At 40.7% G+C, this 19496-nt stretch overlaps 1 protein-coding gene across 1 annotated transcript; it reads right to left on the bottom strand. All coding sequences in view use genetic code 11, as the record gives it.

Moving 5' to 3' along the window:
- Positions 1-7325: 7325 nt before the first annotated feature.
- EGR_02419 (hypothetical protein) lies at positions 7326-14799 on the bottom strand (the record flags this gene model as incomplete). The annotated part of the gene is made up of 6 exons (XM_024491668.1): positions 7326-7540; positions 8504-8695; positions 8773-8898; positions 10788-10858; positions 12700-12790; positions 14661-14799. 6 exons carry the CDS (start codon positions 14797-14799, stop codon positions 7326-7328), a joined length of 834 nt encoding a protein of 277 aa, XP_024353819.1.
- Positions 14800-19496: the final 4697 nt, after the last annotated feature.

Genomic DNA, 19496 nt, shown 5'->3' on the forward strand with positions numbered 1-19496 from the left:
GGGGATGAACCTATCCACCACAATCCTCCTCACAGGGATGGAATTTGGACCACAAGTGTTGACAACTGCGAGAAAATGGGGCTGGTGGTTAGAGACCTGTGCATCTAGTTAACGAATGCATACTGACTTAATTAAAATAAATAGACATTTAGTGAGATTAGGTATCACAAGAGACGTTTAACACTAGATTTCAGTGCTCTGCATGGTAGTGCTACGCAGTTCTCGAAGCGAAGAGCATAGGATTTCTATAAATACATTTCCATCCATCCTAAGGGTTGTTTTACAATCAAATTTTATTTACTTATTATAAGGTGGGTAAAACGCGGGCCTAGTCATGGACAAAATCGTTTGATGGTCTCTCGACATTCCAAACAAAAAAAAGTATTTAGTCACTCACATGTTTCATTAATGTGTACTTATTTTGTGCAGTGGTTTAATTATGTGATGGGCTTTATGAATACCCTTTTGAGCCACAAAGTTTGGACTTCATTTCGCCACTGCGATTAACCCCGTCTTTCAAATTTTGTCTGTTGGACGTTTCGTACGACACATGAAGCATGTAGCCAGTTTCTAAAAACACTGATAGAAGTTGACTATTTTCCAGTGAAATGATCGTATTTGAAGAATGACACAGAAAATATTTTTAGTGCTTCCTCTATCCACACCATCGGTAAAGTTCAGGTTGTTTGGATAAATCTGTGCCACCTGTTCTCAGAACATGGAAACGTATTGAGAATCCCCTATCCCTAATAATGAGTTTTCTTGTATTTTACCAATTTCAAGGGAATTCATGGTGACTTTTGTACGTGAGCCTAAGTTTTGCAGTCAGTTCTACTAGATTACACCCGATAAACAGTTTCACTAAAAAGTTAAACTTTCAAAATTTCATAGCGCCAAGGTTAGGCTAAACTCCAAAACTCTGCTTCTTAAAGCAAAAACCAACACCCATTTTTGTAAGAACTGATATTAAACTTTGCTAAGGCTTTAACCTACTTTGACATTAAAGCTGCTGTCGAATGTATTAGGAATCTGGATTTATGTTGGAAGGACGTTGGGCTGCTTGCAGATCTTACAAAAGTGCAAAGTTGAATAATTATGTCCTTATGCTTAAATTTTATTTATTGGGGACAATTAAGTTTAGCACATCTATGCCTTATCAAAGGTGAGTGATTCAGTACAGGATTGAATTATTCTTGTGTTAGTCGATCGCAGCTTAAAAGCCTAGCGGAAATTGTCAGGGCTGTAGACTTACTTTAGTGCTTCATGTAGACAGGGACTCAGTTGAAGACTGCCGATTTTGCTCAGGCTAAACGTTTCAAGGCTTGTGCCTGCTACGCAGGCTGTAGATTAAAATCAGATATGAGCGTACGGGAAGGCATTTCGGAGCCCTGAGGAGGGCAGTGAGCTTTAGCCACGTGTGGCATTCTGTGTGCTGAAAATATTTTCAGGAGGGTTGTTACTAATGCTCAGATTTCTTAAAAAGTCATCGAAAGAGGGATAAAAGTCAGAGTAGAAAATAAAATAAATATTAGAGATTGATAAAATGAACTCACCTTCACACAACTTAATGGACAGCACCTGAAAGCGGTTATCAACGCCGCTTGTTTCAAGAGCTTTTAAGCCACAGAGCATCCTGGATGGTTAAGTTGGGCTAGGTACAGCCAAGTCGAGAGGACTAAGTGCTTTGGTTAGAGTGGAATTAAGGAGTTGGTCCTTAGATTCGGTCGGTTTCATCTTCTCAATTAGCAAACTTTTGCATAGGTTTTTGCCTGCGACCCGTGATACATGGAGTTTTTATTGCCACTACCTCTTTTGGCAAAGTGAATGCGCGAAGAGCACACTCGTGCTATCAGCCATCCTGTAAATTAACCGCCCTTCTCATTGCTTACCGTAGCCTCACCCTAACTGGACTTTTAATGGATAAGGTACTCCATAAAATGGACAAAGCAAATACTTCCTGTGTATTAGTAGTGGAAAAAGTCATGTTACTGTAGTTTTTGCAACTGTTTTCTCAAAAATGACAACCGAAAAATTTCAACGGTATGATTTCATATTTTAACTCGATGGCTTTTAAATAGGCTTGGTTGGATTAGGATTTTGGCACGTACTTGAGTAATTATGCTTAGAGGGTGCCAGTGGTTAAATTTCGGCCTTTAGAGTTGATCGTACTCTTGGCATGAGCATTACTGGATATGCCATCAGATAATGCTCAAATCTAATGTAAATTAATATTTCAATGTGAAAAAAGACCAGAAGGTGCTCTAAGTTAATTGCCTTGAGATGTAGGCATTGTGACGTCGTCACACACCTTGACGAATCAGAGAGGACTGATTGCCTGGGTGCTTCGTTAAAGAAGCATGGTACAGGAAAGGGGAGTTCAGCTACAACCAATGGCAGCAACCTTAGTGCCTCCTCCCGCCTAATTAAGCACTTAGCCCAGACAAGGGAGAACCAGGTGCTTTCGCTTCGGCATGACTGCCTCCACTTTTTTGTCAAAGCCTGGCGCTATTTTGCGCCTGCCGCTGAAGCAGTCGCATATACCCAAGGGCACAACATGAAGCTGCTTCTAGGCACATGCTTTGGCGACATGATGAGTTAGAGATAAGCCTCTAAATTGTCCCTGCCAGCCTATTGAAAACATTCGTGAGGTATGCTGATTACATCTTGCAGAATGATGTGAGATTTTTCACTTGCTACCCTGGTAATTGGGGGATTTATTCGGTAAAATAACTCCTCCTCCCGTTTTTGACTTTCTTCCAATACTTTGTCAAGAAATAGAAAAGCCGCACTCCAAAGCGAGGATTTCTAGCATATGTTTCGAAAATTTAAAAAGCTACAAATTTTTTTAGTGGATAATGGGTTTTCTTGCCAAGTAATCATTTAGCACCCGGGAAAGTGACCTAATTTACATGGTAAGATTTGTAAATCATTCATAAGTGTACATATATTTTCCCCACATCTGCGAACATTCCAGTAGCTCTAAAGGAAAAGTAATCTCTTAGGGAGAAATATTTAAAGGATTTTATATTAACGACTTCATCGACGGTTAAAATCCTCTCGGAAAGCCATTCAGCCGCCTACAAATACACTCTTCTAGGTCTTAAACTACAATTCGGGTGCATTTAGAGGGTAATAAGTTTAGGTGCCCAAGGTGAAATTCTCTTTAGTTGAACCTTTTTTCGAAAAATCGCACGGCTTGTGCACTGCACCCGCGACCTAATGCAGAACATGCGATTGAATAGTTTTGAAACAGTCTGCAGCATAAATGAAAGCAATAGCATTTGTATGTCGAATAAATGCGGGATTGATTTCCTCTTGCCTTTATACGCAAAATACTCAACCAACAGATTTACCCACATTGTGACACGCATTTAGAACGAATCAAGTGGAGTTTGGTGCTTCCGCTAAAATTACACACCTGAGGATAGAAACACCTTTTATGATTCTTCATAATTCGCTTTGTTTCAATGTTCAAGATAATGGTGAGAAGGAATTTTTTTCAAATTAGTGGAAGAATGGCAGCGGTCACATCAACTGAATTCCATCTGATTTTTCGGCTCGTTAGTCAGTGCGCATGAACTATGTAGCCTTAGGCTAGTAAGTGGTAGATTAAGGTTAATCAGTGGTATAGCATGTCTATTTGATGTTTCCACAAACCCCTCGCAAATACGCCTCTCCCAGGAGTAGGGAGGAGCGTCCAATGCAACAGGCGCCTGCCGTACTGCACAGAATCAGAGGGCTGGACCAGATACGGACCGCGGACCCGAGCGCAAGTGCCTCTTCCCACGAGTCGCGCGGACTGATTGACAAGAGAAATGAGGATCGGATTCAGCCCCTGGTATTATTTTACAACATTTCACTCTCTTAACGTTGACCCATCAATCAGTCGTAATTACTACTTCATTTCAAGAGCTGCATGCAGAAGTGAATTTTAAAACCCAAGTAAAGGAGAGGTTTTAAGTGCTATCCTACACACCACATTCCCTACTTTGCAAATTACACAAAATGCTTGTTAACATATGGGGAGTAATGATCCCGTTGGTAGATCTGCTAGCCAGCAGAAATCGAAAGAAACAGTCAACGTCAGGGAGAAAACCATTTATCCGCCATTCATTCGTATTATCTTATAGTACACAAGAGGAATCTCTAGTAATCTTTTATTAAATTGTTAAAACAACAACCTTGTCTGACATGCAATTCAGCTGTGGTTGAGAGCTTTCAATGATTTTCAATGGTCTGGAGTTCTGAGGGAGTCTTCCTGACATGCTTTGTGAATTTGCGAATGGAAAAAAAGGAAGTACTACGGAATTAAATGCTGCATCTAATGGAACTATATTTACCTCTGGTGATGCTTTTAAATTGAGGTGCCCTTTTAACGTAGCCAATGCGGCTAGCTTCGGCTGTTTTTGATCTTATAGACACGCACCCACTTATTTTCCGTCCCAATCAGAGTCAGTCTATCAGTACGTGCTCTCTTTAAAACCACCCTTGTAGCCTGCAGACACGACCTGTCTAAAGTACAAGTGTTGCCGGAATAAGCATGCCTGCCCTTTATCATGTTCCCCTCCTTTACCTCTTCAACACGTCCAATCATGCACAAAAGTCGGCGGGTTATTCGATTGGGATAACTGCATTACCCATGTCTGCTTCTCTGAAAGATCGCGAATTAAAAGCTGCAAATACTTTGTTAGTAATTAACAAAACGTGCATTTAATGATCCATATAACTACTTTCTTAATAAAATAGCCATTTCTAGAAAAAGCCTTTGAAAGTTAGAAGACTACTGCAGCACACATGCGGAGTGAAATGGTCCGCTGTGCTGCTTGCATTCGAGCGGGGTAGAAATTGACAACATAATGCCTTAATTCCAACGCAAGGTATGGCAAAACTTGGGAGATGGTGTTGAAATTTGCCATCACAGAAAGTGGACAATCTGTATTTTCATTTGGGTAATTTACTCGTGCCGTATTTCTCCAGCTATTAGGATGTGCACCAAAATACAAACCAAATTTATGAGGTGGGGATTGACTTGCGTGACGGCGCTCCACTCCATTTATAAAAACAGTGTTTGGATGGCGTGCCGAAGCCCAGCTTCATTAGGCTGGTTGTGCTAATGGATATTATTCAAAACGCGACTGGATTTTTCACCTACTTGGAACCTTGGGAGATTAATGTGCGACCTAAAACCGTGATTTATAGTTTCCGGAGCGCTATGCGCTCCGTTATGGTGATCAAACTGAAAAGAAAAGCCCTTATGTAAGCCCCGGATCTTCGTCAAATATACTCTTCAAAATCATTAATACCCCAAATCATTTCCATGGTGCTTGCGTTTTTTATGTTAAAACATTTTTATACACATTGAAATGTGAAGAAAATATGCGGATAATGGTTGCGTCGTTATGATCGCCATCACCTCTTTTGCTTGTACAATCGTATGGCTGGCACCATCAAAATGAGAAAAGGCGTAAAGTGGGAAGTGTTTTGAAAATGAACAGCTCAACTACTAGGTACTTAGGAATCATAAAATGGCTTTTGAGAATACTCCGAGCTGTCATCTCTATTTTTGTGCACGAGTGTTGAGTAAATGAATTTGCAACAGTCCTGCTTCATTGAAGTCAGACAGTGATCCAGCAACCTATGTTAAGTAGGAGATCCGCGTTAGCAATACCCGGCATTCGCAAAACCTTAATTAGACGGATAATGAGGTACAAACTAAGTAGGCTTTGCGGACTTTTATCTGATTATTTATTACTTTAAGACGGGTTGCACCAAAATTTCAGCCAAAATTGATCCTTGCAAATAATAATGATAAAGTAGTGTAACATCGAATACTACAAATTTTATGCATAAAATTTTGGTTGCTAATTTCTGAATATTCTAAAATTTATCGAAACACTGATAAAAGGTTTGATTTAGAGCAAAATCGACTGACTAAGCACAATTCAGCGTCTCAGAAATAGTCAAGTAGATTGCAAATTGTCGACTCTCAGAGGGCGCCTTGCATCCTAACTTTGTCACACTTTAGCTCTTGCAGAGCTTGAGAGGCGAAAGCGGAGTCGACAGAGCGACCGACTGTCCGCCCTCCCTCCCGCCCGCTCGCCATCCACTCAACTTAGCTCAGCCCAGCCTACTTCTCTGCATGCGGGGAAAGGCGAGGCGAGGTGAGGGTGCCACAGCCTGGTGGACACGCGAGAAAGGGAGTGGGCGAAGAGCCCCAGCTGTCATCAGCGCCAGCATCACCACCTCGCAAAAGTGAGTGCTTACAGCACTTACTTCCCTTTAATTTATCCCCGCGGCATCACAGACAGCCCGACGCCTCCCTCCTCCTCCCATCCCCCTTGCTCCTCTCCTCCTCCTACGTCTGAACTCTGCTGTCATTGCCAGAGCTGCTCGTCCCCTCCTACTTCTCCGCCTCCTCTTCCCCACCCTTTTCCTCCCTCATCTCAAGGAGTGAATAAATTAGCCGTTTTTGAGTGAGAGGAGCAGAGAGACAAGTGGCGCCTGCCAGGTTGGAAAAAAGTTGGCGCGTTGAAATCTGAAAAACACAAGGATGACATTTATGTGCAACCTCTGGCCGGAAATTCTTATCTTATATCCTAAGAGTGTTTCCAACCATACCAATTGAGATATGCTATGAACAGATGCACAGATGAAGCGTACTTTTCAATTATTTGACTACAGCCAGTAATGCTGTACGATCAAATTCCAATTGAACTTATTAAGTCTTTGTGCTAGTGGGAAGTAGAAAGGAGTAATTGCATTAATGTCGCAGTTCTGACATGCGATTGTTAAGGCATTGGCAGTATGTGTTTATTTAATAAGCTGTCATAAATTCTGGCAACATTAAATTAGCACAGACCCAGTCATTGTGCTAATTACCATACGACCGTTGCTTCCTTAGAAAGCAGCATTCCTATTTGTATAATCATCTGACGGTCTATGAGGTTTCTAATTCCAGTGTGTGTCTCAGTGACCAAATTTTGGGGCGTGACGGAAAGAGGTGAATTATTTTGATTCTTATTTTATTACCGAGAGCCATATTTGCATTAAACAATCTTGAAGCCTTTTAAATGTAACTAGTCCCCCTTCCAAGGTAAAGGCGAATCATTTTGGGAGAAAAGCATATCACTCACGAGAACGAGTAGTAATTGTGACCATATAGATATAAAATAGATTTGATGGTCTCGAAAGTACAAGTTATGAATATACCTATCAATATCTACTCAATATGCATTTACTCTCTTTACATCAGTTCAAAAGATACCCTTTTTATCAACAATTATAGCTTAAACCAGACAATCAAAATTTTCAATGCAACGTATCTTTTAATTTCCATTCACTTCTGTCACTTTGGCCAATTTGGGATGGACACCACCGAATCTATTCAGGATCTCGTCAATATGCATTATTAACACATAAACAAGGGTCTCAAGCAGCATATGAAATAAAGAAGCAGATTTCTCTCCATCTTCCCTTTTCATAGCAATTTCGTAGTTAGAATGAACCGATCCAATGTACAACGATGATGATGTCGAAATGGCTTATCAAAATTTTTTTTTGCAAAAGTATTGATCATTTGAAAAATGTGAATGGCAATCCACTACGCGAAGAAGTTTTGGTGAGCAGGCCCAAAAATGCTTTGAGAAATAAAAGAAGCAGCACAATTCAGTCATATCAGGAAATTTAGAGCCTTCGCCTCATAAGATGGTCTTTAAAACTGGTCTTTAGGGCAAGACTTGAAAATATGTTTGTTTGTGAATAAAGATTACTGCAATCAAGGTATATTAGTGGACGATTGAAACTAGCACAACCTAAGCGTGTAATTATTTAAGTAAAGCTATCACGTATTTGGAGTTTGAAACCCACGTCCGATTCTATGTTCACAAACGCGAATTTTACAGTGACATGCTTGAGAGCTTTAATGCGGCCACGGTGTAATGCCTGTTCTTCCCCCCCTTAAATCGACACGTTTACTGTAGTGCATTTTGGCATTGTAAAATAGGAACCGGTGGCCATTTTAACTTAACAATTAAACGGCCATCAGAAAATTCACATTTATGACTCAACAACACAAAATACAGTAAGCTGAAGCCATTTGTCTCAAAAAATCTACCCATCTTTAAGTAATGCCATTAACCTAACTGGACGCGTCTGTACGTGCTCGAGGGAGTCTGGAACTTCAGGCTTTTTCGTTTCACAAACTTGCATGTCTTTTTAATAAGAACAGAGCTGAACATATTATAAGGTCTAGGGTTCTGCTCATTCAATAAGTATTGTAGGTTAACATGCCTTGGAGACTACGCATAAAACATGAGAGATAAAGGACCCATGCACCACATCTCCAACTTTAGCAAAAAAAATGGTTTTAGACCCAAAAACGGGTTGTAAGGCGGCCGTGGTTAACTGGAGGTGGGTAAGCGTTGCCTTCTTTCTGTAGCTAAGCCCTCAACGAGATCTCCACTTATTTTCCACAGGGGTTTTCATGTGTACGCAGAACAATTACTTTGTGCTAAATTCCACTGAAACAAATAGAAGACACAAACTTTAAAATTTTGCATTATCATCCAATACGTTCCCCATCTTACCAAATGGAATCCATGCCAAGTCAATTTGTTAATTAATAGATTTAAGGCTATCTTGTCTTTCAGCCAGCAAGCTATATCCATTACGTTAAATATGGGCAACGTAATAGCACCTAGGATCCAAAGTACCAATTTATAACGCAAACCATTTATAAAATCTCGGTTTCTCCTGCTCTCCCGTCCAAGTTACTTCCTAAATGTTTATCAAAATGCATTTGGGAAAGAAATGCTTGTATATCAACTAAAGGGGGAGTTAAATATTCCTCTTTTGATTTTTCAAAGTATTGCCTGGTAGACAATGAAGCTCCATATGAATCTGAATTTCGTGGAGAAATAATTCAAACTTAGTTTCATTTAAGCCAACTTCTGTGTTTGGGGCTGTACAAAATGAACTTACCTAAGTGAATTATAAACGCCTTCTCAAACTTCAAGCAGGTGCCTTCACCACAGAAAGTGCATTTAATGCGCCATCAAGTTTTCCTTTGATCTTTCGATGGAACAAATGTCATAAAAACATTTTAGAGGGAAAACCTTATAAGAATCACTGCTTACTCCTTCTTCCCTCTCCCTAGCCCTCACCACTGCCACTTGACAGTCACTTCTTAAGCTGGCGTGATTGAGACCAGAGTCGGATTTATGTTCGCCTTTCGTTGGTTCCGAATTAAGTGTCTTTAATTAAAAACACCGTTTTTGACAGGTGGTCTACTTTTACTCATCTTTTCTCTTGCCAAATACCCTATGAAGAAGTTAAGCCAATGTAGATGCAGATAAATTGTAGGAAGAAAAATAGGGTTAGTCCAAATGACCTCTGTACATTAATTCCAGCCACTGAATGGAAAGTCGATTGTTCTTGCATAGTGTGTTCTGTGACCGTACTACCAAAAACGCCTTTATAAGCTTGCAATTTGTAGCACATTTCCTTAGACATAGCAAAGAGTTTCTTTATTAAATTGTCGGTTTTGCTATCAAATTGCGCCTTATGCCGACTTGATTACGTTACAGTGGTACCGACCACTCCACAGTTTTCCATTATACTGTTAGGTAAAAATGAACGGTTATATCAAAGCAAATATGCCCAACTTTGTGATATAATGGCGAAAAGCTACAATCACTTAAATTAAATGATGATAAAGGTACATCGAATGAATTCGTATTCTTTAAATGCTGAGGACCACGCTGATAACGTTTAAAGACACCGTAAATTGTCTGCTTAAACACTCATGTTCAAATGTAACTACAATTATGGCAACGTACCATTTTCCGAGTGAAAGCAAAGCAACAGTTCCCCTGCCAGCCAGAAAAAGTAGTTTCACTTATGTGGTATTGGTGCAGACTTTAAAGACTAGTTAAAAACGCCTCCAATTCAACCATGAGCGAAAAACTACGCTGTGTTTTGGCGAATTTAACTGTTTGAGGCGCAGGGGTTTGGAAGGTGGTAGAGACAGAAATGCGATCGAAGGGTAGAGTGATAACAAAAAGAATGAGGTTTTCACGCGATCACTGAGGCGTGACTCCATTCATTAGCTCACAAAAACTGCCTGGTTTTACACATGATGGGTGGAGCAGAAATAAGGGGAGAGGGCAAATTTACGTGAATATGACGTGTTTTAGTAGGATACATGCCAAGATCTACCTTCTAGCTAAAGTAACACTAAATTCGACTATAGAAACGAATTAAGAGTTAAAGACGGTCGACAAATACCATGACCAGATGGCCAATAACAACCTCGCTTTTGGGGATCTGCATTGAGCGTGGCATAACACTATGCGGAATGAGGTCCAATCCATAAACCTTTGTCACCGCTGCTGTTGCTGCTGCTGACTTTGTGGCTCTATGCGGGCTCAAGCCTTATGCCACAGTAAGACTTCAAATTATTCAAAGCAGCTGTCCACGTCAGTCATGGTATTTTAACAACGAAAACAACAGCAGCGGTGACCATTTCTCGTAGTTATGTTTGTTTAAGTGAGACAGGCAACAGAAAGCAGCTGCCTGGGAGCTTCGATTTTGATGACAATATGGGCGGAATCTCTGGCTATGAATTGCATGGTAAGTAGGCGCATTTGATTACCTATTCCATTAGCTCAGGCGACTCATGAGTTAATGAAGAAGTGCTCTTTATTGAGACTGTTGTTAAGCTATGGAGTTATAGATCGGAATAAACCTAAGCTCCAAATTACAGTCAAATCGCTGAAATCGTAAATTACCTTTTCGAGCTGTGAAAAAACCGAAATCGTACCTAAGGAATACTTTCAAAAACTTCCTCGTTCGCTCATTTCTGGAAAAAAATATGCGTAAAACATGCTCAAAGTGTGGAAATTTACGCCGAACCGGCATGTAAATGAGACCATAAACCGGTATTGCGGAATAGCTAAATAAGTATTTTTCACAGAGGTAGCTTTTTGGCTCATTTTAACATTCAGAAGCGTATATATTTTGCCTTCTAAAACCATCATGTAACGTTTCTTTTACTTACGCGAAATAAATAATTCAGTGGAGCTTGTCAACAAGCCGAGACGTCGCAAGGGGTTGGGTTGAGACGCGGAAAAGGCGCAGACTAAGGTGGAGAAGTTTTCATTGCGCGCTGAGCTGGTGAATAATTGAGACCGCGCTCTGAAACTTTTGAGCACATCGACCGGGTGTGTGAAATCAAGGCTGGGTTTACACAAATTGTACTATCTGTGTGAAAACATCGGGCCACTTTATACCTGGGTGGGTTAGCAATTGGGCACTAAATAAACTGGACAGAGCTGCTAGGAGCAGTTGATGTGTCCTTATGTGTGGTTTATGATTTATACGGTAAGGCATGACCAGCACTGCGATCAACTACGAAACAATAAAGGCTGACATTCCGTTTTCGTAAAGCTAAGCAAGAAATGGTCATTAAAATGAGATAGACTTGGTAGTTCGGGATGCTCAACCATGTTCCGGTATGTAAAACTTATGTTTCGAATGCAAATTCTGAATTTAAGGCCAAATTCCGTTTTGGATACACATAAGTTTATTGGTATTGGTTTGGACATAAGTTGCAGGCAGAAGGAAGACGCATAAATCATGAGCATTTGGTACCATCCAACCCCTAAACTTGATCCGTATTATGAGTCTATCCTGCACTTCTGCATGGGAAACGTATTAATACAAATTAGGGTCTTTGTATACATATATATATGCATATATGTACAAACGGACCAGAGAATTGAAGAACCAGATTAGCACAAAATACTTCTTCCTAAGAACCGATAAGGAGGATTGTGAAGTTGCACAGTCCCACAGTCATTAGGCTCCAACTGAATTATTGGGCTAAGCGCAATTGAAATGCATAGCGAAACCAGAGGAGGGTGAATCGTCTTCATTAATGTGAATGGCAGACAGAGATTGAGACTGAGATTTTGTCCATTCTTTTAGGCACATGAAATATAGACAAGGGAAGGCGTCGTTAGGTGATTGTAATAACATGCGAGGGCGACACATCTGCATGTTTTGCTCTAACCGCTCTTCAAGAGTCTATTTGTGGTTTCGAATCCTTCTACTCACCGATTTCACAAACCAGCTTGAAAAGTAGCATAAGATGTTTAATATACACCCTAGATCATCACCGTACCAAACAGTTTTTGTCAACTGACTACTGCGTTTAATTTATTAAAAAGTCAGTCGAAATCAGATTATATTTAGTCACTTAGCTTCATCACGACAATGGAACGCCACTTTTATAACTTCATTGCTCACAGCAATGTAATACTTACGGTGTCATTTTAAGAACACGTCATGGGAAGGCAAAACATTGCGTACCCTATTTATAATTCATAACCAAAAGGGTCATTGTGTATCATACGATCATGCGATTGTGTCAACAACCTCGGTATATAGGAGCGGTTCGAACACCGGCTTCAATCCCTACGCCAGTTGACACACGCGAATCCGACCTTGGTAGTGGTGGTGGCAGCGGAGGTATTTAACAGGACTGCCCATAGCGCATTCGCCCCATTGGCCAAAGGGGAGTTCCTGCTGCGCCTTACGCGTTCCCCACCTGGTCGCGGTTTTGTCATACCGCGGTAGGCCAGAAGCGTCTCACATTGGCCCTTCCCATGAGACCACCCACGTCACCGTTTTGCTTTCAACCCGGAAAAAGCACATCCATCATATCTGTGTAGGAAATGGTAAGGCCGGATAAATGTAGGAAGTTGACAAACAAATTTTGTTAATTTAGAACCTATGTGAAAAACTAATTAATTTTCGGTCTAAGAGAAATAAAAGAAACTCCGATTTGTACCTGTCATCAACCTATAAAATTCGCTTACAATTTAAATCTCTTAGATGTCTTGAAATCCCAATGGCACACATCTAGTAGCTCTGTCTGCAAGATTAACAGGTATCGAAAAATTTCCCTTTTCTAAAACCAACCAAAGCTTGTATGGATTGAGTTCTAACTTTACTCAAACTCGTTTTGCCTCTTATTATTTCAATCCCACGTGTTGTCGAAAGAATTGTTTTACCCACTTATGCCTTAGGGACCGTACATGTCATAGTTAATTAGCCTTTTCAAATAACATAAAACACCTATTTTCCAGAACTTAGCTTCTCCATCTTAAAAATAACACTATCCAGCCAAGTTCTCTAAACATTGACCTTTGCTAGTCGCATTTACCTCAAGCTTTACAGAAAAATCATGTGCTGTGGTAGGATGGAAGATGATTCGTTACCCGTGATAGCACTAAGCCTTTTTAAATATTCCAGTTGTTGAAATCTCGCAATGGTTGTGGGCATCGTATCACAACTGTTTAAAATTTGCTTCACCATCCTCGTGGGACATAAACATGGGTCAAGCTCAAGGAGTTGTTTTGGCAAGCGTATAAGCGATGCTGCCTTTTCACATCCAAGAGCTTGCACATGAAACAGTGGGCCAGTGCTTTTGTGTCATTGTTGGGTGCAATTTCCTATTTTTTCATTACGTCTTCGTCAATGGACCAACCCATGGGTTAAAGACAATCAAGCTAGAGATCGGAAGGGTACGAAATTCACTTAGGGGCCACCACAGCTCGGTCTGAGTAAAGTCGTCGAAATCGAGCTGCGCACCCAGCATATCTTTCACAAGGCTGGAATTTAAAGGCCTTACAGAGCATTAGAGGAACAAAAGAGGCGGGTTAATGGGCTAGAGCTTATCAAGCGCAAAGTAACATTTCCCACGTAGTTGTCTCTTCCCCTCCTTGCTCAGGCAGGGTGGACCACCCGCGGAGCAGTGGTCTGGAGACAAATTAGCGTTGCTGCCGACGCTAGCTGTGGCTAAACTCCATACACGGGCGCAGATACACTAAGAAAGGCAAGGGTAGTTAAGATTGGGGCAGAAAACTGTCGTCCTGCCACTCTGCGGTAGGTCTGCCAGTGTCAACACCCTGGGCTTTACTCTGTGTTTCAGAGCGGCGGGACAGAGATGAGCTAGCTAGCTCCATTTTTATCCTGCTAAAATGGTCTTACCGTTGTTTCTAAAGGTTTATTTGTTACAATGTAACGCACAAACTTCAAAATGGAACTCAGGAGTGATAGGTATCGATATAACGAAGGCCTCTATCTCCAGAGTGCTTCAGGGAAGCAGTAGAAAGCAAGTGATGGCACCTCAGGCGGATGTAAGGCATTGGCCATAAAGAGTAGAAATGTGCTAATCAAGAAAATTTGGGGTTTTCTTTGTTCTTTACCAGTAGCTTCAACCTTTTAGACTTGGGCTTTACATTCAATTATCACTATCTTAATTGTTGAGATGCTTTCGTATCGAATCACTCTATCCATGTTTAGTTCATCTTGTTGATGCGATAAATTGGTAAACTTCTGAATGCATCCATGCAGTCATGGTTACTAAAATGTGCTTTTCAATACGCAGCTTATCACATGCCCAAGGCAAAAACAGAATCAGGAAAAGCCTAGGTATTATCCCCCCACTAAAGTGTGTAGACACAAGTAGCATAACAGGACTTTGGCCACAGTTGATGTAAAATTCGACATCATTTTATTAACACTTTAGAAATACCAATTTTGCTTTGAAATGCCTCGAAATGCAAGAGCGAAGTTGGAACACGTCCCACCCTTACTTTGGTCGAAATTTCGAGTGAGCAAAAAAACCATTCTGCATGAATAGAGTATTGTTGAGGAAGGGAAATATGGAATGACATGGGGTTTGTTAATAGAGATCAAAGGTAATGTTAAAAATTTAGACAAGACAAAAGACATGGGAAATATTGGGCAATGAAGTGTGTTAAGCAATTTGCATTCACTAAAACATGCATATTTTGACTAAGAATGGAGTCAATACCGCGAAAAATAGGTTTCCACCTCTTTTTAATGAAACGAATAAACATACTTAGCTTCCGAATGCTTGCCTTGTCGATCCGCCAGAAAGTGTTTTTCTTGACAGGAATCAAAATTGGGAATACAGTTCGCTAAGATCAGTAAACGTAAAAATTTCCGTAGCGATGCCATTAGGTCACCGCGTGACTAAAACTTGTAAACATTTACGTCAAAAAATTCCCTTACAGTGAATAAAAAATTTGGTTTTTATGCTCGCAAAGTGACTTCACTCGACTTTATAACCATGGTCGTGAACCTGAACCTACAAAAGCTGCCGTGTAACTTCTGAAGAAAGCATGCCTTTTGTTCATAGGTTCAGTTTCAATGTGGGCCCATAATCTATAAAACGAGTTCTAGTGGATCCTTTGACGGTTTGCCGTCTGGACAAAAACGGTTACATTGCTATTGAACCCATGTATTTATGCAAGTTGGTGTCTCGTGTCATCCTTACTTCTGACAAAAAAGCCTGTCAATGCAAATCAAATCATCATTTCGGGTATTCCAATAATGGCCCCTCCACAGTAGAGCTCCAACGGATGTATTTGTGTCTTTCAGACTAAACAGTACTCTGGGATAGTCCACATTCACTCTCTCACTAGATTACATTTCAGTGTGGGGGAAAACAGAAATGAAGCATCCATACCCGAAGGTTTGTCTGTCTTTATAATTTGGTAATTATGAAGACTTGGTCTACTAGTCTTTCAACTTACGGTTACCTTTTTCTTCCAATGCATGCAGGGGAGGCAGCTTTGACATCCGCGCACAAGCTGCTTCCTGTTGTATTTTTTACATGAAATAAATAGCAACATCACAATTTGGAGCCCCACGGCAGGCTACCGCCGTCCAGAAGCCTGACTATGAGACACCTTGGGGAGGAGAGCCAACGCACGGCCTAATTTCATAAGAGGACTTCACTTTAAAGAAATTTTTCTTAATCGTGGGAGATGTCCCAATGTTTGATCCCGTTCATCACTTCCGCATTATTCATATTCCAATACAGTAAATTACAGCCGACTACATTTTTCCATACATTGACATATTTACTACCTTATGAAGCTGGAAAAATTTGAGTATCTCCGAGTTATGCAGTTCAGTTCACTTAATGGTGACAGTTACTTCAGCCAATACTGTGGTCGGTACCAGGAATGAGCAGTCATGGTGCGATTTTTACCCAGCAAATAAATCTGCACGACAGCTCACAATAACAAACATTTTGCGTTGTTACTCCAACGATTAAAATACATTTATTCCAACCCCAACCAGATACCTTAAGCCGAAATTTCAGCACCAATTCTCAATAATATATCCTTCCAGCACTTATCTGACATTCAAACTCAAAAATGGAGTGACATCATCTCCATTCTATTTCACTTGTAAGTTTTTGAATTAATTCGGATTTCGTAAATTTTGAGCAAAATTGTGAATTGAAAAATCCCGTCCCTTCAAGTGGTCAAGATATTGTTTGAGAACCTTACTGCTTCACTTTGATCACTTTAAAAGGAGATGTCAGTGGGTTCATTTTTCTTCCTAAACAGCGAGATTTGTGTTTTAATGTCAACAACGACGCATTTGAGAAGTTCTGTTTTTTATATTTATGTGAGATACAAGATTGTGTCAGTGACCAGTTCTATCAGGCATTAACAGTTCCAGAGCGCTAGCCTAAACATGCAAACCCTTTATAATGGTATCACCTCTGAAATCATTTTCCAATGTGTCCGACTCGTTTTACCCATGCACTGTGAAGTAAGTAAAATTCTTACCTAAACCGCCAATATTTGCTAATGAGTGGCCAATGTTCAATATTGGGGGTGTTGCAGGTGCGGTAGTTCTCACAAGGGCATGTTTTCTAGACTTGTTCTTCCTGGTCGTTTGTTTAAATGGTAAACCCTGTCAACAAGCAATTAGTCAGAGTAGTCTGCTGTTACTGTCGTCGTCGTCGTTGTCGTCGTAGCCGTCACCACCATCATTCTTACTTTCACCATCTCATGCAGATTTGACATCCCTTAGAGTCACTGCCGACTCCACACAAGGAGACACGCTGATGACGCAGCAAACATCGGCTTGCACCTGAGCACTTTCTCCCTTTTCTCCTCCTCCCACCACCAGCAGCAGTGGCAGAGGCTGAAAGCACAAACTTGTGGCCTGCATTTCTGGACAAGGCATAAATTTCACCAATGCGGGGCTCGCGATTTAGTCCCCCATCTGACAATAGAAATGTTGGTGAATATGCAACATGCGTGAAAATCTAACCTATTTTCTTCACCTTCACTGTCCAAAACAGCTTTTGTGATGAATGCAAGTGGAAGTTGTTTAGTAAACTACCAATGCTTAAGTCGATCAAAATATACTTTTACTGTCGGCGTTTCTACAAGACACTTAAGTAAAAGTAGAGCAGTTTTATGCATCAAAGATTGCACTGTCTGCTTTCAAATCAAACTTAAAAATGCAGTTTGATGAAGAAAAAATGCTTATTTGAATCTGAAACTAAAAGTAGTTATGTCAGTGACCTGTCATTGAGGCTCTTAAAATAAAATAAAATGTGTATCCGTATAAGTGGGCAAAGAGTAGTGTGCCCCGATAGCACCACACATCCATTTTCACGTCATGGAATGGGCTTTGGACCTCTACAGCAACGAGGGGACTGGTAAGTGAGGAAAGGGCATTTCATAGGCACGGCCCTGGGTAAAGATGACTGTGATGCGGTCCGCGTTGTGGGTCACGTTCAGTTAGGGAGAGGGAAGTAGGGCCATGACTTACGACAATGAACTGGTATTGCTGTGGTCCAGAAAACGCTATGAATAACCATCAGGTACAGAAAAAAGGAGAAACGAAGAATAAATATGACTTGTCAACTGTTACTGTCCCTTGTCGAGGTTGAAGAATTGCTATAAGGTATATTATAACTATTGCAGGTGATGTAAAAGTTAATTAGGCTTCGTTAATAGAAATGTTATTTGTAGAGCATTGTACATTGTTCCCTCAAGAAGCTTAAACTCTTGCCTCCTCCTCTCCTCCAATGTCGACAGTTGCGTATGCCTGTCATTCTACTGAACAAAATGTCAGAAGTCAAGTCAATATGGCATTAGTGACGTCTACTGAATTGGCTGCACCGCACATTGGTACTCAAGTAACTCCTACTTTTAAAGCTGAGATCAAAAGAAGAGTGAGCTGTCAATCGCCATGGCAACACTTAACATGTAGGCAGTCTTAGAAGGAACACTGGTCCGCCGCCTCAGCTGCTGACTGTGCTTCGCTAGTTACCTTTGCTGTATTTAACTTCAAATTGTCCCCTTAAAAGTTGCAATATGAAAGCACTGCATCGTCCTTTTCTGCATTAGGCCGTACAGTTTGTGCACAGAAGGTCCAAAAGCAATAGTATTGCATATTTGGTTGTTAAAGGTTGAACAAGTTGCTGCGACCACAAAGTAATTGGAGTGGGCTGGAGATGAATTGTAGATAATATGACCTAGGGTTGGATGCGTTATTACTAGGATGCAAAAGTATTACTACCAGTAGTGTAAACGAAAACATACTTTTAATAATGAAATGAACACAAAAATTTGTGATTTCGTTTGTAATTGGAGTGCTGTGAATCATGCTTCGAATGAGAGCACGTAAGGGCAGCATTGTGCGGTTGCAAGACTTGACTGTAGCAACGTCAATCTGACGAGGACCCTCGAAACTACATTCGAGGCGTTAGTGGACAGCTGCAATCAATACTGGTGCTGAGGTTCTCTCCTACAAACTGTCAAACTCCCCTTTTGACAACGCCGTTGTAGAGAATATTTGCAAGATCTTATGCACGCATAGGATGCCTTTTTGGTCATATTAACACAAAAGAATAACCGACACTTAAAACGGTTGCCAACGTGGAGGTATTTTCTCATGTTTGTATGGAGACCCGTTACTTGGTAAAGCCCCATTGGGATTCCTTCCGTCTCTCACCCAAGCAACCAGTGTTCCATTGGGGATGGCTTTTCAGTTCAAATGTCAAACTGTGATTGATACAATTGACCAATGAGTTTGCATTGTCTCTGTTATAACCCCCATCCGCCGTTTAAATTGAACTTGCAAGTGCTATATGCCACTCAAGGATACGTTTTTTCTTCCTTAGACAGAGAATACTCAACTAAATCAAAGTGCGTGTGAATAATGGGAACCGTGCGTCAGACTGCGAACTAACATCCCTTTCCTATAGCATAAGGTATTGAAGTCATTTCCTGTCTTGCGGAAAGTAAAGTCTAACCTATTGTTGAAGGACAAATACTTTTTTTTTTCATTTAAAGAACAAATTGTGCTTCAATCCTACAGAAAGCAACTCAATCCACTTGCAATCGGAGATATTTGTCAGAGGTTTCTATTCGCCGAAAGCGAACACACTTTTGCCTCCATTTGGGATGTGAATGGTATCTGAAATTGATATCAAGTAATCAAAATCATGCGAAGAAATAACCACTTTAGGCTTACCTATGGACTATTGACAAATATTTTGGAAAGTGGAAGTCTGCTTGGCAACTTTTGGTACCGTACTACTATCATCTATAAAAATGAAATTAGGCTCTGAACTGGGATTTGTGCAG

Source organism: Echinococcus granulosus (assembly GCF_000524195.1).
Source record: "Echinococcus granulosus chromosome Unknown EG_S00011, whole genome shotgun sequence".
Lineage (NCBI taxonomy): Eukaryota > Metazoa > Platyhelminthes > Cestoda > Cyclophyllidea > Taeniidae > Echinococcus > Echinococcus granulosus.